The sequence below is a fragment of the Hyla sarda genome, chromosome 8 (genome assembly GCF_029499605.1).
Source record: "Hyla sarda isolate aHylSar1 chromosome 8, aHylSar1.hap1, whole genome shotgun sequence".
Taxonomy (NCBI): Eukaryota; Metazoa; Chordata; class Amphibia; order Anura; family Hylidae; genus Hyla; species Hyla sarda.
The window spans coordinates 223,480,822-223,506,249 of NC_079196.1; the positions used below are offsets into that span (position 1 = coordinate 223,480,822).

Here is a 25,428-nt window from a genome sequence, read left to right on the forward strand (position 1 = left end):
AAGGTATAGTTTACTTTGCAAAAGAAACTCAACAGATTGTTATTTAGTAAAGGGATATTCCCATCTGGACATTTATGGCACACCCATACAAGATATACCATGAATGTCTGATAGCTGCAAATCTGAACTCACAAAAAAGGGCCCCCGTGCCCCCTTCAGCTTGTTTGCACTCGGTGGAGGTGGTTTTCGCAGAGCCCTTTAACTGTGTTGTACCTAAATGGGACACTATTACTCTTTGGGTGGTACTATAATAAATGTTTTTAAAGCTATAATGTCTTTCAGACACATACAGTATATTTATTCCTCTGGTGGGCCATCTGGTTGGCACAAAACTGGGGAACTTTATACCCATCTATGCTGCACTCACCAAGTGGGTGGGGCTTATCATGTGGGTTGTGAGTTGTGCATGAAGGGGGCAGCCTCACCGGTGCCTGAATTTATTCAGCGGAGTGTAACTCATGATGAATCCAATGCAATCCTACACTGGTGGGGGTTTACTTATCGCTGGCATATAAAAAAAAATGCCAGTCTATTTAGCAAATAGCAAATTCAATCTATTTACCAAATTTTAATGAATAAAAATGGATCCTTTCATTCAGTTTTTTAACCTCTACTGTACACACTCACCATAGACTTGTAGCCCCCCTGTTCTTCTCTCTATGGGTTTCTCCAGGGAGGGATGGTCCACCAGACATATATATACTGCCCCCTGATGTTTTCCCCGTGTGGGGGTGATGGTCAGACTGGTTGTATAGCTGTAGGTGTTATCAGATTCTCTCCTGGATATTATTCTCTGGTTATTAGCAGTGTTAATCTCTTCATATAACTCCGCACTGTTTTGAGGAGATAGAAGCCATTTCACAGTGACTGCGTCCGGGAAGTATTCGGAGATATTACACTGCAGTGTGGTCGCGGAGCCGTGAAATAGACGGGGAAACTTAATCTCTTCTACAACTGGAGTCCATCTGTAATCTACAGAACAGCACAGGGAAATATTTTACATTTTTACAACATTTTGACAAAGCAAAAGTATTGACCCAGAAAACTATTATACATGTAAACTGTAGGATGTTTATATTCTGTATATATATATATAATGTGTGTGTGTGTGTGCGCTCCTTACATAACATCTCACCTGGATCTCTGATGGACAGCTCTCTGGATTCTGGTTTGTCCATAGATTTATGCTCCCAGGTCACCTGTACTCTGAATCCTGGATCCTTGTGACGATCCTCAGGAATCCTGACCTCACTGGAGATGTTGTAGGTTGTGTCAGGATTATCTGATAATGATTCAGTGGATGAGAGGATTTCTTCTGTTTTTTCTACTCCACACCTCCATATAATCTTAATGCTTTTAGGCCAAAATTTCTCCAAGTTGATCAAATATTTAACCTCTCCAGATTCCAATAGACTTCTTATTACTGGTTGTGACAGCTTGGGCTTTCCTGAGAAATAAACCATATAATGAGCCATGTTTTCTATACATTACCGAAGCTGAAAGAATGAAAGTTTGAACACATTTATAAAGCAGTACTGTGATGCTATTTTATAGGATTCTGTCATAGATAATGTTCTTTAGGAGTGTTGAGGGCATATATTTAGGCAATCCAATACAAGTGTCACCCGACTCTGCTGCTTCACTAACACTTGTCACGCTAGGCTCCCCTGGTGCTGTGACCTTCCCGATGCTCACATATAACAGTCCAAGGTATATTTCATACAAGAGAATAAAGAATGGAGCACGCACCAGGTCTTTATGGAACCGCAAACTCATTTATTGCATGTATGCTTGACAACGTTCCTACATGTGCGGGAGAGCGGACAGATGGAGCAGGGTGGGGGAATGGGTTGGGCGATGGTCCGTATCGTGCAATCGGCGCTTTGTCAGGCCCCTTAGTGACTTAATGTTCACTAAGTCGCAATTATTGACAAACACAATTGGGGAGATTTAGCAAAACCTGTGTAGAGGAAAATTGACCAGTTGACCAATCAGATTGCTTCTTTAATTTTTCAGTGGCCTTTTTTTTTTTTTTTTTTTTTTTTTATTAAAGAAGTGATCTAATATGGCTACTATGGGCAACTAGTCAACTATGCCTCTGCAAAGGTTTTGTTAAATCTGCCCAAAATGTAACTGAAGGAACAGTACACAGTTTTGAGTACAGTGAGGGGTATAGGGGCTGTAAAGTTAGTGTCTGTACCTGTGTTTGGTGGCTTCTCTCAAAATTCTTATGTGATCTTTGCCCCCAATGTAAATTTTTAGCGTCATACAAAATGAGTGTTGTCTCTGGCCTTTCCCAGGTTGCAGTGTGGCCTGAGACATTACATCAATAGTCAGGTATTGAAAGGGAGCATGTCTGTGCTTAATTGCATGGAGTGACCCCTGGGGGGAGGGAGATCATTCTCCACAGGGCTGCAAGAAATTGTAGTTTCAAGCACAGCACGCATGTAAGGCAGCTCAGCTGTGCTGCAATGGGTGGAGTGGATTATGTGTGGGAGGGAGAAAAGTGACCTCACATTTACAAACAAGAAATCCTGGGACTTGTAGTTGGAGGGAACTACAACAGGAAATAGTTATTTTACAAAAAGAAAGCAGCAGCGTTATGGTGGACTCACAACATCCATTTATTCTGTGGTAACCACGAGTGAAACCCACGACCGCCACTACGCTGGGGTTAGCTACTTGGTTCTTGGGGGGGGGGGGTTATGAACCCAGGGTCGGATGGTATTAACCCTTAATGTCACGTGACGCCACTGTAGTCTTGGTATCTCCCGGGGTACTACAGGTCCGGGGAACTCCGTCTCCCCACAGGCTAGCAAGGAAAGAATTGACTCCACACTAGGTTGCAGTTTAACGGAGGCTTTACTAACTTGAAGATAGGTGGTACAATCTCCACAGCACTCAACCAAAGTCTCCCAAAGGTTTAACAGACAGTCTCTAGAGGACCACACAGCTTGCAGTGCCTGGACTTGATATTGCATATATGCTTGGCTCTTACGGCAGGACTAGGAGTTTTAGGTCTGCGTTATATTAGGCTTGAGATTAAAGTCACTTACTGAAGTGTCGGTAGATTTGTGGCTTTTCGCCGGAAGATAATGAATTGTCCTTTAGGAATTCTCTGATCAAGGCTGAAGTAAAGGCTTGCTATTAGTTGGGGTTACTTCATGCTTTTCTTATCTCTCTCTTTGCTCCCACTCCTCTGCGGATTCTCTCTGCTATTCCGGAGCTTCACCTCCTCTGAACTTGCTCGGACCTCCACTCTGTACTCTGAACTGAAATGAACTGCTGAATCTTCACTCTGAGCCCTGAACTCCACTCAACTCCACACCTCTACTCCTCTACTCACAGGAAATGCCACCCCTTATAAGGGAAGGCTAAACTAAAGCCCATTGGCCAGGCAGCTGTGGATCATAGAGTTGTCTGTATCCCTTTTAGGATTTACAATAAAGTTACATACAAGTAATAACATAATATAACACCTTACACAAAAGTTCATTCTAGCCCTCAGTCCTCCACTCTCACATACCCTGACTAAGCATGAGGTTGCTAGGTAACATACTTAAAGCTACAGACACCTAATAACGGATGGCTAAGTTATAACAGTACAAATACACATTAGAAATGGTTGAGTCCCTGCACTGCAGGGGAGCCCCCAGGACACTGGAGGTCACAATCTGACATGGCCTAAAATACCTTGACACAATGTACCTGTACTGGGACACCACAATTCCAAAGACAAGTAAGGATCTTTCCTAAGCATATCCATTACTGTCTGGCAGGTAAGTACTAAAGTCACTTTATGTTAACATCCACAGAGCAAGGAAAATAAAGGAACCCTTGAATTTAAAGATGTATTCCCATCTTTCCTAAGAGCTCCCCACCCTTCCCCCAGCCTGTTTGTGGCTGACAGAGGTGGTTGGGAAGCCAAAAACAGCTGAAGTGGTGGAGTTACACAATTTGTTTCTAGCGCCATTTACCAGAAAGGCCTGAGGAAGCGGGTGACCATGAAACGCGTTGCATTATGGGAAATAAATCCTTTTAACTTCTTATCTGGTCTCAGCGCTTCCATTGATCCCGCTCTGCTACCTGGAGATTGCTTGTTTTTATCGTGATTCTATTTCAGCGGGACGAAGCTGCAGAGACCCCTTGATGATACACCCTGTTCCATTGATGTACTTGGTTGGAGTACAACTTCATGTGGTAAGCGCAATTCACACTTAGCGTTACCAACTCACCTTTGGTGTTACACTACGGAGCGCATCCGTTTGTGCTTTTTTTATTTCAATTTACCAGAAATGATAAACAGAACAACAAAGTTGTAGGCACATTTGTCTCCTGGAATATTTGTAGCCCTGGTTTACATAGATGGTGGAGAGACAAATAAGGAAACTAACTGCAACATGTTGTTTTAACTTACAATATGGTAAATAATAAACACTGTGGATCCACTTTTAGTGAAACATTTGGGGAATAGGTTCAGAATGTATTTTATATTGGATAAGGCAGATAACCCAGAGTTAACAACCTAAACTGTTATTTTTTGTTGAGGTTATTGCATTATGTTATATAAAAGTAATATCTCACCATAAACAGTCTTACAGTGAAACGTCTTCTCCTTCTGATGTTGACCGTAGACTCCTCTACAGATGAAGGTGACATCTCTATGTCTCTCTATATGGGGTATGAAGCTCAGTGATGCTTTGTACTGATGTCCATCACGTTGGGATCTGATCACATAGGACGTATCCAGTAAACCCTCTTCTTCTTCTGAATGTCCTCTCATCTGAGACGTCTGGATCTCCTGTTCCTGTCCAGATCTTCTTATCCACCAGGTCACACACAGGTCCTCAGGGTCGTTGTCCACTGTACAGTGCAGGGTGGCTTCCTCTCCATCTATCAGCTTAGGAGGAGCCTCAATGTCTCTTATTATAAATGATCCATGAGCTGTCAGAACAGTATAACATCATCAATTCTAATAATTATTATTGTAATTCATAAGGCACTAACCTAGTCTGCAGCACTCAATATCAATATTACTACTAAGTAAACATTGACAATACAGAAGGTAAAATCAGACAATGCGGTGCAACAAGCTTTTATGAATTTAAACAAGAGGAGTATGGGCCTTGTGGACAACAGTTTACAATCTATGAGGAAGTAGGAATGAAAGAAGTGGTAAAAGTGTTTTGTACTACAATTCAACTATTCTTTAGAAAATACAGCAGTACATAAAAAGCGCATAAGAGTACAAGGAGTATGGGGAGATACTGTTAAAGGGTAGCTCCCACCATCCTATTTTTTTTTCTGTCCCTGCCTATTGCCAATCTATCCCTAACCCCCTCCCTGCTTTTAATTTTTATTTTTACTATATTAAAAATAACTTTTTAGTGTGCTCACTACCAGGCAGACTTCCCCAGCAGGCACCACGTCACTGATGCCTGCTGGGGGGACTTCCGCCCTTAGTTCATCTACACAGGGTGCCCCCAGCTGTTTCACCACTACAACTCCCAGCTTGCCCTGACATCTATTGGCTGTCAGGGCATGCTGGGAGTTGTTGTATTGAAACAGCTGGAGGCACCCTGTGTAGATAAACTATTAGTTAGTTACATGCGGCGCTGCGGCGCCAGCCCGTTCCCTTCTTCCCCCCCCCCCCGCCATACCCTGTACCCTCCATCACAATCCCCCCCCCCCCCCCCGCGCCATACCCCGTTCCCTCCATCACAAACCCCCCTACCGCATACCCCGTTCCCTCATTACACTTACTGCAGAGTCTGGAAGCGGGCGTGCAGGGACAGCGGCGGCGGCGATGTGCGGGAGGGGTGGCCTCCCAGCCAGTGGCCGGGGAGCCAATGGAATCGCTTCCTGCCTGTGATTGACAGGCAGGGAGCGAGTGCAGCCTAACTGAAAAAGGACTGATTGCCAGGCCAAAATCAGTCCTTTTTCAGGCATGACGTCACACCAGGCTGCAGCCGCCCACTAGGAGGGAGACCCCTAGTGGCCGGTTTTCAAATGTAAATTAAACCATTTTAATAAAAAAATATATATAATAAAAGTATATTACAGATATCTTGTAGTACATAAGTACTACAACATATCAAAAAATAAAGTTGGTGACAGTGCCCATTTAAATGAAGGGGAAGGTAAAATAAAGGGGGAAAGATTAAGAGATGTGAAAGGCCTGAAAAAATGTGTGTCTAGGGCACCCTAAAAACTGTAAATGTTGGGAATTAATCCAGTTGTCTGGGGTATCACGTTCCAGAGAAATGGTGCAGCACGTACAAAGTCTTGGAAACAAAAGGATGATGTCCGTATTGAGAATGTTAGTCTTAGATCATTGGATGACCACAGAGCTTAAATAGGGTGGTGAACAGAGATAAGGATATGTAGGATGGTGTAGCACTGTGGAGAGCTTTGTGGGTGAATATGATAAGTGTAAAGTGGGTATTCTGAACTGAATGGGTGACCTGTGCAGTGACTGGAACAGGGGGAGACATCACTTAGTGACTGGACATGAAGATGATCCCGACTGCTGCATTCAGGATAGACTGGAGAGAGGAGAGTATGGAGAAGAGTAAAGAGTTACAGTAGACAAGACAAGAAAAAATCATAACAAGAATAAGTGTTTCAGCCATTTCCACAGTAAGAAAGGGTCAGAGGGACATGTGCATGATTGAATATAAGGAGTGACGAACCAATCAGACCTCAAGACAGCGGGTGTGAAGAATAGGAATTATGGTTGTATCACAAGTGGAGGTGAAAATGTCAGGCACAGGTCAGTTAGTAGATTGGGGAAACCAAGAAGTTCACTTTTACAAAAATGTATCTTCGATATAGAGAGGACATGATTTTAGAGACAGCAGAGAGACGGCCACTGGTGTTTTATGGTAGTGCAGGGGTGATGTCACAGGAAGAGGTCTATAACAGGGATGATGTCATGGGAAGAAGTATAGAGCAGGGGTGATGTCACAGGAAGAGGTATAAAGCAGGGGTGATGTCATGGGAAGAAGTATAGAGCAGGGGTGATGTCACAGGAAGAGGTAAAAAGCAGGGGTGATGTTATGGGAAGAAGTAGAGCAGGGGTGATGTCACAGGGAGAGGTAAAAAGCAGGGGTGATGTCACAGGAAGAGGTAAAAAGCAGGGGTGATGTCACAGGAAGAGGTATGAAGCAGGGGTGATGTCATAGGAAGAGGTATAAAGTAGGGGTGATGTCATGGGAAGAAGTATAGAGCAGGGGTGATGTCACAGGAAGAGGTAAAAAGCAGGGGTGATGTTATGGGAAGAAGTAGAGCAGGGGTGATGTCACAGGGAGAGGTAAAAAGCAGGGGTGATGTCACAGGAAGAGGTAAAAAGCAGGGGTGATGTCACAGGAAGAGGTAAAAAGCAGGGGTGATGTCACAGGAAGAGGTATGAAGCAGGGGTGATGTCACAGGAAGAGGTATAAAGCAGGGGTGATGTCATAGGAAGAGGTATAAAGCAGGGGTGATGTCATAGGAAGAGGTATAAAGCAGGGGTGATGTCACAGGGAGAGGTATAAAGCAGGGTTGATGTCATAGGAAGAGGTATAAAGCAGGGGTGATGTCACAGGAAGAGGTATAAAGCAGGGTTGATGTCATAGGAAGAGGTATAAAGCAGGGGTGATGTCATAGGAAGAGGTATAAAGCAGGGGTGATGTCATAGGAAGAGGTATAAAGCAGGGGTGATGTCACAGGAAGAGGTATAAAGCAGGGTTGATGTCATAGGAAGAGGTATAAAGCAGGGGTGATGTCATAGGAAGAGGTATAAAGCAGGGGTGATGTCATAGGAAGAGGTATAAAGCAGGGGTGATGTCACAGGAAGAGGTATAAAGCAGGGGTGATGTCACAGGAAGAGGTATAAAGCAGGGGTGATGTCATAGGAAGAGGTATAAAGCAGGGGTGATGTCACAGGAAGAGGTTTAGAACAGGAGTGATGTCACGAAAAGACTTTTATAGCAGGGGAGATGTAATGGGAAGACGTATGGAACTGAATGTCATCAGCATGGAGATGGTAAATAAAGTCAAATGTGCAGATATTTTCTCAGTATAGAGAACAGAGGAGAAAACCAAGACTGATCCCTGACGAACACAAAAGTAAGGGAAATAGGGAAAGAACTAGAGCCAGAACATGGTGAAATCTCTCTCTTTCTTTGGTGAAAGATACCTCAAGAAAGAGAGAGAGAGAGGTTAAAGGGGACCTGTTGGAAAACAGAGGTGTGGATATGGCTAAATGAGGTGGGCGCTAACAAAGGGGGGGGGGGGGGGCAGGCCTATGAAAGTGGTCACAGAAGATGCAAATAAAAGAATATGGATGCTAACTCTGAGCTGTTAACATGCTGGGGAACACCCCTAGTCTTTGGAATCTCATATACATATCAATGAAAAGGCTTAAAATTTGGAAGGGACTATGGAGATAAAAATGATAATGCTGATGACTAAGCCTATCTAGCCATGTGCTTATTTGCACCCATATTTTCAAGCAGACAGTTCAGCTTCAAATATTTTAGTTAGGTGACTGGTGACAGTCTGGGATTGAGACTGGACAAGGTTTGGGGGATTGGGGTCACTAATGCAGGTAGTATGCCATGGGTTTCCTCCAGGTAATCCGGTTTTCTCCCAGAGTCCAAAAACATACCGATAGGTGAATTTGGAATATACATTGGGATCCCAATTTGGTACAGGGTCCGATGTGGGTGATAAAAAGCTTTGTACATGTTAGTGCTGTATCAATAAAGGAATTATTATTCTGATTATTATTAATAATAATAATAAAATAAGAGAGGAGCTTGGAGACTTCTTCTGGTACAAGGTGTAAGTGTGAAAGAGATGGATATTATTTGGAGACTTGGAGAGAACTTCTTGCCGGATTTTGTCAATTTTGTGTCCAGATCCCCAACAAAGAGGTCAGGGATAGAATCCTGTACTTAAGGACGAAAGAAGTATGGTATGAAACAGGATTACATGGAATGGTGAAGGGTAGAATTGTATGTTTAGAGAATTATCTAACTTTACATTAACAGTAAAATAACATAAAGACGCTGTATGAATGTCCATGTTTTATATGGTCACATGGATCAATCGGTAATCTTAATCTCACTACATTACCTTTGCTCCTCTTTTTAAATCTCAACCACAGCACAACAGCGATGAGAATAATCGGCACAATGACACAGGCAGCAATGATCCAAGCCAAGGTTCCTTCTATAAAATGTAAGAGGATACAGAACTGTAGTGAGGAGAGTCTTTTATATAGTCACATTTAATCCTCTATTAGATAAAGAAGTTAAATAGATGACAACTAAGGCTAGCTTCCCATTGCTGCTGTCTTCCATCCCGTTCAGCTCTTTTTTTTTTCTTGAGTCGAACGGACCCTCCAATGGGTCTGAAAACTACAAACACTGCCAAGTCCTTACGACCCCATTCACTCTAATGGGGTCTGCCGGGGATCCAGTAGTTTAGTGTAATATAGCAGAGAAAAAAATATAGTGCATGCAACGGAATTGCCGACAGAACTCCGAATAGTAGAGTCCAACTCTTGTACTAGCTGAGTAAAAGATTTAGGTCTTCCTACCTAAACCTTGTGGGAGAGGAAAAGCAACAATTACTCATCCTAATATCCCCACCTCATATCCCATCCTCAAATACTGTCCTCATATCCCGTCCTCATATGCCATCCTCATATCCCATCCTCATATACAATCTTCATATACCATCTTCAAATCCCGATCTCATATCCCGTCCTCATACCTCTGTCCTCATATCCTGTTCTCATATCCCGTCCTCATATCCCAAACTCATATTACGACCTCAAATCCCATCCTCATATCCTGTTCTCATATCCCAAACTCATATTACGACCTCATATCCCATCCTCATATCCTGTTCTCATATGCAATCCTTATATCATGTCCTCATTCACCTGGAGATGTAGAGCTTATGGGGTAAGGTGGGGCTGAGATGTGATGAAGAAATTGTGGTTAAAAAACCTGTAATGTGGGTGTATCAGGGGTAAAAATAGTGTTTTTGGTCTTGAGTCAAAAAAAAAAATGGGCCAAAAACAGAAGGGGTGTGGCTTGTGACAGGCATGTGTGGATTGCTGGAGAGGTGTGGTTTACAAGCTTGACTGACACACTCACCAGGAAATGCAGAGCGCAACTTGTGGAGTAAGGTATCGAAAGTCCCAATAAAGGGGTACTTTGAGGAACTAAACCCATAGCCCATTCTTTCCTCTCACCAACCTATTTATTTGTCTAAATATTATTTATTAGCTATATAGAGCAGTTTCCCTCTTTCAGCTGTCACTTACATGCATGGAGTGAGAGAAAGACATCATTATCAGATCCACCTTGTCTTTGTGCAAAGCCCTCACTGAGACCTAGCCCCCACCCTCCTGGAAGACAAACACCACCTGGTTTCTGTCTTGTCTAGAAGAAACACTCCCCCTTCCCTCCCTGTGTGATGATCTTGCTGGCAGAGAAACAGGCCAGCATCTCCTGTGAAGATTCCCACAACTCAGCACATAACACTGCTTTTTTTCTGCTGTAGATCTAATCATTGACTGCTGCCATTCAGAGAATAGCATGATTTATTGCTGGGGGAGGGATAGTTTGAAAGAAAAGACCTATACAATGTGTTTACAACAACACTTAGCAGGCAGGCTGATAGTAACAGCAATTGGCTTGCAAACATTACACAGAGCTGCACTGACTGCTGGGTGTTGTAGTCTGGGCTGCAAGCATGGGAAAATAATATTATGAAGACAGCAGGGGCTACAAGAGCTGGCAAAATCACAAGGATAACTACAAGGGACACAGAACAGGTATTGTGGTGGCTTTGGGGCATATTTTTTTTTTTTTTTTTTTACTTCCCCGGAACACACCTTTAAAGAGTACCTGTCACTAAATAAACTTTTCTAAACTAACTCAGGCTATGTTCCCTAACTACTCCTCCCCCCCCCCCTTAAAAAATGATTAAGAGCTTTAAAAAGCTCTATATCTTACCTCTCTTCTTGCTTACATAGCATGAGCTGCCGGCAGGAGGATGTGGGTGGGCCCCAGCAAGTGCTAGGTCACTGAAGCCTGCTGGAGGGACTGCTTCCACCCTCACTTCCGGGGGGGGGGGGGGTGTTGTGCGAGTGGAGCCCGCATTAGCAGAGCCTTGTTTGTCCTCACTGCACAAAGCCCTGCTTGTCCTCACTGCACAAAGCCCTGCTTGCCCTAAATGCACAGAGTGCCGCTTGTCCTCAGTGTACAGAGCCCTGCTTGTCCTCAGTGTACAGAACCCATCTTCTCCTCACTGCACAGAGCCCTGCTTGTCCTCAGTGCACAGAGCCCCACTTGTCCTCAGTGTACAGAGCCCCGATTGTCCTCAGTGCACAGAGCCCCGCTTGTCCTCAGTGCACAGAGCCCCGCTTGTCCTCAGTGCACAGAGCCCCGCTTGTCCTCAGTGCACAGAGCCCTGCTTGTCCTCAGTGCACAGAGCCCTGCTTGTCCTCAGTGCACAGAGCCCTGCTTGTCCTCAGTGTACAGAGCCCTGCTTGTCCTCAGTGTACAGAGCCCTGCTTGTTCTCAGTGTACAGAGCCCTGCTTGTCCTCAGTGTACAGAGCCCTGCTTGTCCTCAGTGTACAGAGCCCTGCTTGTCCTCAGTGTACAGAGCCCTGCTTGTCCTCAGTGTACAGAGCCCTGCTTGTCCTCAGTGTACAGAGCACTGCTTGTCCTCAGTGTACAGAGCACTGCTTGTCCTCAGTGTACAGAACCCTGCTTGTCCTCAGTGTACAGAGCCCTGCTTGTCCTCAGTGTACAGAGCCCTGCTTGCCCTCACTCCACAGAGCGCCGCTTGTCCTCAGTGTACCGAGCCCTGCATGTCCTCAGTGTACAGAGCCCTGCTTGTCCTCAGTGTATAGAGCCCTGCTTGTCCTCAGTGTAGAGACCTGCTTGTCCTCAGTGTACAGAGCCCTGCTTGTCCTCAGTGTACAGAGCCCTGCTTGTCCTCAGTGTACAGAGCCCTGCTTGTCCTCAGTGTACAGAGCCCTGCTTGTCCTCAGTGTACAGAGCCCTGCTTGTCCTCAGTGTACAGAGCCCTGCTTGTCCTCAGTGTACAGAGCCCTGCTTGTCCTCAGTGTACAGAGCCCTGCTTGTCCTCAGTGTAAAGAGCCCTGCTTGTCCTCAGTGTACAGAGCCCTGTTTGTCCTCAGTGTACAGAGCCCTGCGGGGTATGCGCCTGAGCACAGCGCTCCCGCCTGTCTGATTGACAGGCAGAGCGCTGCGCTGAGCTGGTCACGTGCTCAGCCAGCGGTCTGCAATTTTGGACTTACTGTTAGGCCGGCGTGAGTCCGAAATCAATGAAAACGCTTGCGGACAGGGACTCCTAGGGAGACCCCTAGTGGCCACATTTTCAAACCCCTAGTGGCTACATTTTTTTTCTTATTAATTCCGATTAAAAAGTAGTTTAATAATATATATATATATATATATATATATATATATATATATATATATAAACATACATACAGTGGGGCAAAAAAGTATATTTACCAATTGAGCAAGTTCTGAGGCCTGAGATGAGAGAGGCCTGTAATTTTCATCATAGGTATACCTCAACTATGAGAGACGTAGTGAGCAAAAAAAATTCTGATTTTTAAAGAATTGTTTTGCAAATTATGGTGGAAAATAAGTATTTGGTCACCTACAAACAAGCTAGATTTCTGGCTCTCACAGACCTGTAACTTCTTCTTTAAAGGGGTACTCCACTGAAAGAATTCTTTTTTAACTCAACTGGTGCCAGAAAGTTAAACACATTTGTAAATTACTTCTTTAAAAAAATCTTAATCCTTCCAGTACTTATCAGCTGCTGTTATGATCCACAGGAATTTCCTTTCTGCCTGACCACAGTGCTCTCTGCTGACACCTCTGTCCATTTTAGGAACTGTCCAGAGCAGGATGAGTTTTCTATGGGGATTTGCTCCTACTCTGGACAGTTTCTAAAATGGACAGAGGTGTCAGCAGAGAGCACTGTGGTCAGGCAGAATGGAAATTCTAAAAGAAAAGAACTTCCTGTGGACCATACAGCAGCTGATATGTACTGGAAGGATTAAGATTTTTTAATAGAAGTAATTTACAAATCTGTTTAACTTTCTGGCACCAGTTGATTTAAAAAAAAAAATTCCCCAGTGGAGTACCCCTTTAAGAGACTCTGTCCTCCACTCATTACCTGTATTAATGGCATCTGTTTGAAGTTGTTATCAGTATAAAAGACATCCGTCCACAACCTCAAACAGTCACACTCCAAACTCCACTAGTGCTGTTGAAGGACACCAGAAACAAAATTGTAGACCGGCACCAGGCTGGGAAGACTGAATCTGCAATAGACAAGCAGCTTGGTGTGAAGAAATCAACTGTGGGAGCAATTATTAGAAAATGGAAGACATACAAGACCACTGATAATCTCCCTCGATCTGGGGCTCCACGCAAGATCTCACCCATGGTGTCAAAATGATCACAAGAACGGTGAGCAAAAATCCCAGAACTACACGGGGGGACCTAGTAAATGACCTGCAGAGAGCTGGGACCAAAGTAACAAAGGCTACCATCAGTAACACACTACGCTGCCAGGGACTCAAATCATGCAGTGCCAGACGTGTCCCCCTGCGTAAGCCAGTACATGTCCGAGCCGTCCGAAGTTTACTAGAGAGCATTTGGATGATCCAGAAGAGGATTGGTAGAATTTCATATGGTCTGATGAAACCAAAGTAGAACTTTTTGGTAAAAACTCAACTCGTCATGATTAGAGGAGAAAGAATGCAGTTGCATCCAAAGAACACCATACTTACTGTGAAGCATGGGGGTGGAAACATCATGCTTTGGGGCTGTTTTTCTGCAAAGGGACCAGGATGACTGATCAATGTAAAGGAAAGAATGAATGGGGCCATGTATTGTGAGATTTTGAGTGAAAACCTCCTTCCATCAGCAAGGGCATTGAAGATGAAATGTGTCTGGGTCTTTCAGCATGCCAGTGATTCCAAACACACCGCCCAGGCAACTAAGGAGTTGCTTTGTAAGAAGCATTTCAAGGTCCTGGAGTAGCCTAGCCAGTCTCCAGATCTCAACCCCATAGAAAACCTTTGGAGGAAGCTGAAAGTCTATGCTGCCCAGCGACAGCCCCAAAACATCACTGCTCTAGAGGAGATTTGCATGGAGGAATGGGCCAAACTACCAGCAACAGTGTGTGAAAACCTTGTGAAGACTTACAGAAAACATTTGACCTCTGTCATTGCCAACAAAGGGTATATAACAAAGTATTGAGATAAACTTTTGTTATTGAACAAATACTTATTTTCCACCATAATTTGCAAAGAAATTCTTTAAAAATCAGACAATGTGATTTTATGGATTTTTTTTTCTCATTCTGCCTCTCATAGTTGAGGTATACCTATGATGAAAATTACAAGCCTCTCTCATTTAAGTGGGAGAACTTGCACAATTGGTGGCTGACTAAATACTTTTTTGCCCCACTGTGTGTGTATATATATGACTTTTTTTGTAACTTGTTATTGAATAATAAAAAAAAAAAAAAGTAAAAAAAAAATAAATCATTCTATGGCAAACCATAGAAGAGGATCGCAGCAGAGCGGCAGGAGGCAAATGGCTCTTCGGACCCCCATGATTATGCCATGGGTGTTCCGTTTAGTTCCCAATTATGCTTCAGATGTTGTATTGATTATTAGTGTTGAGCGGCATAGGCCATATTCGAATTCGCGAATATTCGCGAATATATGGACGAATATTCGTCATATATTCGCGAATATTCGCATATTCGTTATATTCCCGTTTTATTTTCGCATATGCGAACATTCGCGTATGCGAAAACTATCATATGTGCATATTGGCATACACAAAATTAGCATTCGTGAAAAATTCGCATATACGAAAATTAGCATATGCTAATTTTCGCATATGCGAATTTACGTACGCCAGTCTCACACAGTAGTATTACAGCCTTCTTTACACCACACAAGCTGGAAGCAGAGAGGGGTGATCACTGTGATGTGTACTGTGAAAAAAAACAAAAAAAAAAACGAATATTCATAATTACGAATATATAGCGCTATATTCGCGAAATTCGCGAATTCGTGAATATGCGATATTCGCGAATAATATTCGAATTGCGAATATTCGTGAGCAACACTATTGATTATGGCATCTGAAGGGTTAATGGCGGGCATCAGTTGATTGCTGATGTCTGCCCATTAACGATGGGTCCCTGGCTGGTAATATAATCCAGGACCCATGTTGCCATCTTGCACGAAGTGACCACAGCGCCTGTGGTCGCTTCCGGTACAGGACGTAAATTTATATCCTAAGTAACAGGGCACCAGGACATACATTTACATATAATGTCGTTAAAGGGTTGGTAAAATAAAACAACACATGTATAATGCCCAATTATCCAATCAGAAGCTGAGGAAGGGAACCTCTACACCCAGTGATTGGCTAAATAGGCATTTCCTGTGTGTCACACATCAACTGGAGATGCTCAGCAGAAGGGATTGGGTACCTTTTTATATATATACCAGATGAGCCCATACATAACAATTTGGTACCTCAGACAACCTCTATCTTAATATATGCCAAATTTAAGCAGAAAAAAACTGTCACCATAAATTTGCATTGGGTCCTTAACGGGGTAGTTTAGTAAACTAAAAGGTTTTAGACACTTATCCCCTATCCAAAGGATCTCCTGTATGGGGCCTGTCCTACTTACCCATCCTCGGAGAAGAGCAGCCCCCACTGTCAGGATTCGGCAGGCTGGAGGTGGATCCTCTGTGTCAGAGAGGGATTGGCGTGGACTGTGTCGGTGGACCGGTTCTAAGTTGCTACTGGTTTTCGCCAGAGCCCGCCGCAAAGCGGGATGGACTTGCAACGGCGGTAGCAACCAGGTCGTATCCACCGGCAACGGCTCAACCTCTCTGACTGCTGAGATAGGCGCGGTACAAGGGATTAGACAAGAGCAAGGTCGGACGTAGCAGAAGGTCAGGGCAGGCAGCAAGGATCGTAGTTAGGGGCAACGGCAAGAGGTCTGGAACACAGGCTAGGAACACACAAGGAAACGCTTTCACTGGCAGAATGGCAACAAGATCCGGCGAGGGAGTGCAGGGGAAGTGAGGTAATATAGGGAAGTGCAGGGGAAGTGAGGTATTATAGGGAAGTGCACAGGTGAAGACACTAATTAAAATCCATGCGCCAATCAGTGGCGCACCGGCCCTTTAAATCGCAAAGACCCGGCGCGCGCGCACCCTAGGGAGCGGGGCCGCGCGCGCCGGGACAGCACAGACGGGGAACGGGTCTGGTCAGCGGGTCGGGATGCGCACCGCGAGCGGGCGCGTCCCGCATCGTGAATCGCATCCCGGCTGGGGACATTATCGCAGCGCACCCGGTCAGCGGGTCTGACCGGGGCGCTGCGAACAGGAGAACGCCGTGAGCGCTCCGGGGAGGAGCGGGGACCCGGAGCGCTCGGCGTAACACCCACCTTTCTGTATCTATGCAAGTGTTGTCCCCCTCAGCCAATCACTGGCCACAGCAAGGGCCATCACTTACCTTCATACAGGAAGGTGGGGTAAGTAGGATGGGCCCTATTCGGGGACAGGGGATAAGTGTCTGAAAAGTTTAGATCCCTGTACTACCCCTTTAACTAGTTACTTATATTGGGGTTAAAGTCAGTCATATCTTTTTGGACCAGTGGACTAAGGGTTCATTTTCATTGCGTGGATTTTTTACAGAAATGTATGTCACTTTCCTATTTACCTGCCATTTGAAAATATCCATGCACATGTAGCTGAAACAAATCCATTTTATATATATATATATATATATATATATATATATATATATATATATATAATACAGATTTTCATGTCCATACTACATAATGGAGTCAATCTACAGGCTCAACCACCAAGATCATATATTTCAAAATGGGTTTGTCTGAAACTAAACATTTCTGTTGAACATTGTTGAAGAAGATTTAATTCATTCCATAAAATGTTGTCGTTCTAACATTAACAGAAGATACATTTTTATAAATAAATCCATTTATGGAAAAAGAGATTTTACTAACAAGTTTACCTTCATATACCAGACGGAAGTCTTCTTGCACAGGTTCCTGTAGATACTCGTGTCTAACTCTACATGAGAAGTTTCGGTCTCTGTCCCCCTCAGTGGGTGTTATGGTCAGGGTGCTGGTCACATTGTAGGTTCTGTCTGGGTTTCTCCATGGATCACCAATAATAACATTATCCGCCAGTCTGTCTCCATCCCTGAACCATCTAATATCAATGTCTATGGGGTAGAATCCAGTGATGGAGCAGCTCAGAACACTCTTCTTATTCATAACTACTGTTTTCTGTATGATTTTTACCTGTGGAGGAGCTGATAGACATGTGAATAGAATAATTGTTGTTGTATATAGGCAATGTGTAAAATATAGTGTGTAAACGGATTATTAGTTGGCTTAAAATGTGTTTATAAATTTGTGTATAGTTTACTGGAATATGATGGAGGAGTACAAGTAGCTTGTAATAATGATCATCTTTTCCAGCCCATAACAAGACTATATATATATATATATATATATATATATATATATATGCAGTGAGAGCATTACAGAGGACAATCAGTGCCGCGCCCTGTAACAGCAGAAGTCAGGTGGGCATACACCCTCTATGGCACAGTGACGAGAGGTTGCATCATGAGTGTAAATGGCATAATCAACCTACTAATATTTGGCCTATTAACCCATGTAGAGGTATAGTAACCTAACAACAGTTTAACCAGAAGTGTTGAGAAAAACCTCTAACATGTACATGTGTTATAAAATAAAACTTACCGTAACTTTTATTGTGTTTTATTAATGAAAAGGTGAGAAACACACATTTAAAAATACAACTCCAATTGTCTCAATATTTGTCTTGCGGAGTATCACTACTGGGTATCTACGGTAGTAATCCTTCCGGGAGAGGGGGATATTCACCCCGCTATATGATTACAATCAGGTCCAAAATATCATGGACATAAAGCATTTAAACTACTAAAACAGGACAACAGTGAAGAAGCATTAAAATCTATAGAGAAAAATGTAGAATATGTAAAAGACTGATAAAAGCCGCAAAAATAGAGACAAAAAGACTCATTGCCAAAGAGAGTAAAACTAACCCCAAATTGTTATTTAACTATATAAATAGCAAAAAGGTTAATATGAAAGTGTTGGCCCTTTAAAAAACGATAAAGAAGAAATTATAAACGGGGATCAGGAAAAAGCAAATATAGTAAACAAATTCTTCTCCACGGTATTCACTGAGGAAAATGAAATGCCAGGTGAAATACAGTGTGATAAGGTAAACTCCACAGTACAGGTCACCTGTCTAATCCAGGAAGAAGTACAGGTCACCTGTCTAACCCAGGAAGAAGTACAGTGCCGCCTACAAAAAATCAAAATAGACAAATCACCAGGTCCAGATGGCATTCACCCCCGAGTTCTAAAGGAATTAAGTAATGTGATAGACAGAACCCTATTTTAATATTCAGGGACTCTATAGTAACAGGGACTGTTCCCCAGGACTGGCACATGGCAAATGTGGTGCCAATATTTAAAAAGGGGTCAAAAGATGACCCCAGGAATTATAGGCCTGTTAGTTTAACCTCGATTGTATGTAAATTGTTTGAGGATTTTCTAAGAGATGCTATTTTGGAGTATCTTGATGTATGACTCCATATCAGTATGGCTTCATGAGGGATCGGTCTTGTCAAACTAACCTAATCAGCTTTTATGAGGAGGTGAGCTCCAGACTGGACCAGGGGAATCACTGGATGCCATATATCTGGATTTTTCCAAAGCATTTGATACGGTGCCACATAAAAGATTGGTGCATAAAATGAGAGGGATTGGGCTGGGGAAGAATGTGTGTAAGTGGGTAAGTAACTGGCTTAGTGATGGGAAACAGAGGGTGGTTATTAATGGTACTTATTCTGATTGGGTGACTGTTACTAGTGGGGATCACAGGGGTCAGTCTTGGGTCCTGTTCTATTTAATATATTCATTAATGACCTTGTAGAGGGGTTGAATATTAAAGTAGCAATCTTTGAAGATGATACTTAACTCTGTAAAGCGGTAAACACTATAGAGGACAGGTCACTGTTACAAATGGATCTGGATAGGTTGGAGGTTTGGACTGAGAAGTGGCAGATTAGGTTCAACACTGATAAATGTAAGGTAATGCACATGGGGAAGAAAAATCCGGGCTGGGATTATGTATTAAATGGGAGAACACTTGGGACGACTGAAATGGAAAAGGACTTAGGAGTCTTAGTAAACAGTAAATTTAGCTGTAGTGACCAGTGTCAGGCAGCTGCTGCCAAGGCTAATAAAATCATGGGGTGCATCAATAGGGGCATAAATGCCCACGACAAGGAAATAATTCTACCGCTGTACAAATCACTAGTCAGACCACACATAGAATACTGTGTACAGTACTGGGCACCAGCGTACAAGAAAGATATAGTGGAGCTGAAGAGGGTTCAAAGATGGCAACCAGAGTAATACAGGGAATGGGAGGACTACAGTACCCAGAAAGATTATCAGAATTAGAATTATTTAGTTTAGAAAAAAGAAGTCTTAGGGGAGACCTAATAACTCCATGATCTATTTATACCTAGGACTGTATATATAACAAGGAGGCATCCTCTACGTCTAGAGGAAAGAAGGTTTCTACACCAGCACAGATGGGGGTTCTTTACTGTAAGAGCAGTGAGACTATAGAACTCTCTGCCTGAGGAGGTGGTCATGGAGAACTCTGTAAAAGAATTCAAAAGGGGTCTGGATGCATTTTTGGAGAATAACAACATTACAGGTTATGCATATTAGATTTATAGGGACAGAACGTTGATCCAGGGATTTATTCTGATGCCATATTTGGAGTTGGGAAGGAATTTTTACCTATAGTATGAGGGTTTTTTTGCCTTCCTCTGGATCAACTGAATAGGGACTCATTAGGGATACAGGTTGAACTTGATGGTCTTTTTTCAACATTATTAACTATGTTACTATGGACACTCATTATAATCAGGTCAAAATTATCATGGACTCTCGATAACTTTTGGTAGATTAAACATTCCGAACATGCCACTGTACAGTACCACTTATATATGTGGTTTCTCAGTTTTTCCATTTATCTGTAGGATCACTCCGTATAAGATCAATGAATGCCGTCACTCTGCTGTGCACCGCAGGTGCGGGTTAATCCTCTGGTGAACCAATCATAACGGATATCATATCCCAACTGTGATTACTCTTTTTTATCTCGAGACAATGTAATTGCTATTTAAAATGTAAATTGTCACACCCTGTCATGTTTTGCCACCAACGTGGCTTTATCAAGGAGAATGACTGACAGCATGCTGTCAGTCATTCTCCTTGATAAAGCCACGTTGGTGGCGAAACATGTCGGGGTGTGACAATTTACATTTTAAATAGCAATTCCATTGCAAACGCTGAGCAGCGGAGTACCCCATTCAAATTTCATGCTAGTATGCCCTTGGTTAGGAGAATTTTGATGTTACTTAAATTAGTCCTTTATCACTCAAAGAGCATGGACATCACTCTCTGATACCGGCAATCTTTCCTCTATCAGTAACCCTTTCAATTGATAGAGCAAACTTCTAGTTTTAGGATCTCATTAACCTAAAACTTGGAAGAAAATATAATGTATGGTGATCTGGATGGAATTTAAGATATTTGTTCAAAACCAGAGGCTATAGAACAGAGATATGGAGGCTTCTTGGGAAGTAGAGACAGGAAGGAAGCTTAAGGCTGTGGGTTACTGAGTTGAAGCATTTTAAGGCACCAATAAAGCAAGGCGCCATCTTGAAGGAGGGTATTCTTAGAGTATGTTGCTCCATGCTGAAATGAAGCAAAAGTATGTGCACGCTAAGTAATTTGAGGCAGATTCCACACCGATAGAGGATTTAAGTTCCAAAATTTCAGGGTGGAAATTCTCCTCAGCAGGGACGGCCATAGGGGTGTGCGAGCTGTGCGGCCGCACAGGGCCCCATAGCAACAGGGTGGACGCCCGGATTTAGCTTCGTGCAAGCAGCGCTAAATGCAGGTGTAATGTAGAAAACTGGGCCCTGTAGCGGAATGTGACCCTCCACACAGGGACACAGTTTTCTGCTTTGCAGGCCGCTCCCTCTCATTACATTCCCACTGCCCTCCCTCAGCTGTGTCCCTATGCGGAGGGTCACATTCCGCTTCAGGGCACAGTTTTCTTCATTACACCGGAAGGCTTCACTTACCCCGACCTCCTCCGCGTCTCCGGTTGGCTGGCGGCCCGAGTCTGAAGAGGGACGTCGCACATGTGACGTACCTCCGCAGACCCGCACAGGACATCACTCGTCCGCCGCCGCCGGATAGAAGAGAAGCGCAGGTCAGGTAAGGTTGTCTATGTGTATGTGTCTGTGTGTGCGTGTCTGTGTGTGTGTGTGGTTGTCTGTGTGTGTGTGTGCGCATGTGTGGTTGTCTGTGTGTGTGTGTGCGCATGTGTGGTTGTCTGTGTGTGTGTGTGCGCATGTGTGGTTGTCTGTGTGTGTGTGAGTCGGTGGGGGGAGGAGGGGGAATGGGGGAACGACAATGCTACCGAATTTGGGGAACCTGCTACTACCTAATGTGGGGAAACTGCTTCTTCCTAATGTGGGGCTATACTGCACCTAATGTGGGGAGCTATACTGCACCTAATGTGGGGAAACGATACTGCACCTAATGTGGGGAGCTATACTGCACCTAATGTGGGGAACTATACTGCACCTAATGTGGGGAGAACTATACTGCACCTAATGTGGGGGAACTATACTGCACCTAATGTGGGGAACTATACTGCATTCACTGTGGGGAGCTATACTGCACCTAATGTGGGGAACTATACTGCACCTAATGTGGGGAACTATACTGCACCTAATGTGGGGAACTATACTGCACCTAATGTGGGGGAACTATACTGCATCTGATTAAGGGGGACATGGGACTGATTAAGGGGGCAGGGGAATGCTAAAATATTTAAAAAATATATTTGTTGCAAATATTTTTTTCCTCTTTTTGTATGTTTATGGGGTAATGGGGGGGGGGGGGGCGCCATAAGGTTAGCTCGCACAGGGCGCCTGAACAACTAAGGCCGGCCCTACTCCTCAGTCTGCCCAAGGCCTTAGCTTCTAAACGAGGAATTATAAAACAGCAACATCAATAGGACAGAAAGTGAAACTCCATTTTGCTTCTGCAATAGGGTATGCTGGTACACCTGGGACATAGTGCCATAAGATTTGGAGTTATGAAGATTATTGACTTACCTCCAATGTCCAACCGGACCTCCTTGTCCTTCGTCTCTGAGCGGTAGGTCACTGAACACTTGTACATTCCACCATCAGGTATTTGTATATTAGAAATAGTCAGATTTGCAATACCACTTCCTATGGCTTTAGTGCTTAGGGAATATCTGCGAGATTTATTCCTCACAGTTTTATCATAGCTCAAGACTTCTTTATCTTGGAAGATCCAAAATATCCTTAGAAGTTCAGGATCTACAGGAGGATAGTCCACTCTGAACAGACAAGGAACCCGAGCGTCAGACCCCAGCTTGGCTGCATATACAGATGGTCCAGTCAGTTGTAATGTTGATGCTGTGGAGAGTAACATCAGTTAAAGGGGTACTCCGGTGGAAAAAAAATTATTTTAAATCAACTGGTGCCAGAAAGTTAAACAGATTTGTAAATTACTTCTAAAAATCTTAATCCTTCCAGTAGTTATCAGCTGCTGTATGCTCCATAGAAAGTTCTTTTCTCTTTGAATTTCTTTTATGATTTGTCCACAGTGCTCTCTGCTGATACCTCTGTCCATGTCAGGAACTGTCCAGAGCAGGAGCAAATCCACATAGCAAACCTATGCTGCTCTGGACAGTTCCTGACATGGACAGATGTGTCAGCAGAGAGCACTGTGGTCAGACATAAAAGAAATTTAAAAAGAAAAGAACTTCCTCTGTAGTATACAGCAGCTGATAAGTACTGGAAGGATTAAGATTTTTAAATAGAAGTAATTTACAAATCTGTTTAACTTTCTGGAGCCAGTTGATTTAAAAGAAATAATTTTTCACTGGAGTACCCCATTAAGTCACCATACCATCACCAATTACCTGATATATACTGAAGTATAAAGCTAAGTATTAAAGCGGTTATCCAACATAAGGTGACTTTAGTACTTACCTGGCAGACAGCAATGGACATGCTTAGGAAGGATCCGCGCTTGTTTTGGGGCTAAATGGCTGTATTGTGAGTTCACCATAATACTGCTACTTTCTTTTTGTGAAATGGCTATTTCAGGTTCCCTCCAACTACAAATCCCAGGATCCCTTGTTTATAATTGTGAGGTCACTTTTCTCCCTCCCAAACATCAGCCACCCCACCCATTGCAGCACAGCTGAGCTGCCTTCCATGTGTACTGTGCTTAAAACTACAATTCCTTGCAGCCCTGTGAAGAATGATCTCCCGCCCACCCAGTGGTCTACACCCATTGAAGCAGATAGGCTCCCTATTAACATCTGACTAGTGATGTAATGTCTCGGGCCGCACTGCAACCATGGAAAAACATGAGACAACTCTCATTTTGTATGCTGCTAAAAATTAACATTGGGGCAAAGATCACATAAGAATTGTGAGACCAGCCATCAAACACAGGTACAGACACTATATTATGAACTGGACTAAGTTTACAGCTCCTGTAGCATAGTCAAATAAAATATAAAAAAATAAAAAAAACAGAATACCCCATTTAATGTTCTATGGTAGTTACAGAGCATGGCAAGAAGCTAGTTACTTCCTTTATTACTGATTTCACTATTTTTCATAGCACTCCATATTGGGTCACCAATTCATGTCTAAATAGTTCATTTAATTTTGTAAATTATCTCATTTACAAACTGATCGACACCATCCAGATCGGTCATTAATATTAAATCGGCGGAGGTCCGACTTCTTTTACACCCCTCAAATCATCTGCAGAGCTTGGGCAGCAGTGCAAGGAACTACAGTGTTGTCCCATTCAAGTGAAGAGACAGTTCTGCAGCTCAAGAGAGACTGTGGCCCAAGTGCTTCTGCCCCGTTATACAGATAATATGTAGGGGTATTGGGAGTCAAACCCATTAGATCTAATATTATATACTATACAAAAAATAGGAAATTTGTTTGAAAAGCTGGATAACTCCATTGATCCTCCTCTATGGGGGAGATTTATCAAAACATGTGCAGAGGAAAAATGGAGCAGTTGCCCTTAAAAACAATGGACGTAAATGTACGTCCTGATGCCCTCCCTGGTGCTTAACGCGCCAGGACGTACTTTCAGTACTGTACATGACACGAGCACCGGACCCGCCAGTTATGGCGGACATCAGTGATTAACCCCTCCGATGATCAGCCCTTAACCCCTCAGAGGCCTTGATCAATACAGATCATGGCATCTGCAGCAATACGGGCTTTAAATGGATCATCAGATCGCCCGCGGCACTGCCATGGGGATCTGATCATCCAACATGGCAACTGGGGGTCCCCTTACCTACTCTGGGGGTTACACACACTGTAACAAACCTTCTTCTCATGTAATTGCCTTACTACTGGGGTGACACACTGTAACAAACCTCCATCTCATGTAATTACCTTACTACTGGGGTGACACACTGTAACAAACCTCCATCTCATGTAATTACCTTACTACTGGGGTGACACACTGTAACAAACCTCCATCTCATGTAATTACCTTACTACTGGGGTGACACACTGTAACAAACCCTCTCATCATGTAATCACCTTACTACTGGGGTGACACACTGTAACAAACCTCCTCCTCATGTAATCTCCTTACTACTGGGGTAACACACTGTAACAAATCTCCTTCTCATGTAATCTCCTTACTACTGGGGTGACACATTGTAACAAACCCACTCTTCATGTAATTACCTTACTACTGGGGTGACACACTGTAACAAACCCTCTTATCATGTAAGCTCCTTACTACTGGGGTGACACACTGTAACAAACCCCCTCCTCATGTAATCACCTTACTACTGGGGTGACACACTGTAACAAACCTCCTCCTCATGTAATCTCCTTACTACTGGGGTAACACACTGTAACAAATCTCCTTCTCATGTAATCTCCTTACTACTGGGGTGACACATTGTAACAAACCCACTCTTCATGTAATTTCCTTACTACTGGGGTGACACACTGTAACAAACCTCATTCTCAATCACCTTACTACTGGGGTGACACACAGTAACAAACCTCCTCCGCATGTAATTACACTACTACTGGGTTGATACACTGTAA

General features: G+C 43.4%; 2 protein-coding genes across 2 annotated transcripts in view; both read right to left on the reverse strand.

The window, feature by feature from the left end:
- LOC130285344 (uncharacterized) overlaps positions 1-15,779 on the reverse strand; it is a 38,813-nt gene extending 23,034 nt beyond the window's left edge. Inside the window, exons 1-5 of the mRNA XM_056536703.1 lie at positions 15,776-15,779; positions 9,121-9,216; positions 4,585-4,944; positions 1,136-1,447; positions 628-972 (exon numbers count right to left, since the gene is read on the reverse strand). Of these exons, the coding sequence (XP_056392678.1) occupies positions 628-972; positions 1,136-1,447; positions 4,585-4,944; positions 9,121-9,216; positions 15,776-15,779 (1,117 nt within the window). The remainder of the gene's footprint in view (positions 1-627; positions 973-1,135; positions 1,448-4,584; positions 4,945-9,120; positions 9,217-15,775) is intronic.
- Positions 15,780-17,035: 1,256 nt separating this feature from the next.
- Positions 17,036-22,747, reverse strand: LOC130285345 (natural cytotoxicity triggering receptor 3 ligand 1-like). The gene is made up of 2 exons (XM_056536704.1): positions 22,402-22,747; positions 17,036-17,439 (listed from the first exon to the last, which is right to left on the reverse strand). The coding sequence occupies exons 1-2, from the start codon at positions 22,745-22,747 to the stop codon at positions 17,036-17,038; spliced, it is 750 nt and encodes a 249-aa protein (XP_056392679.1).
- Positions 22,748-25,428: the final 2,681 nt, after the last annotated feature.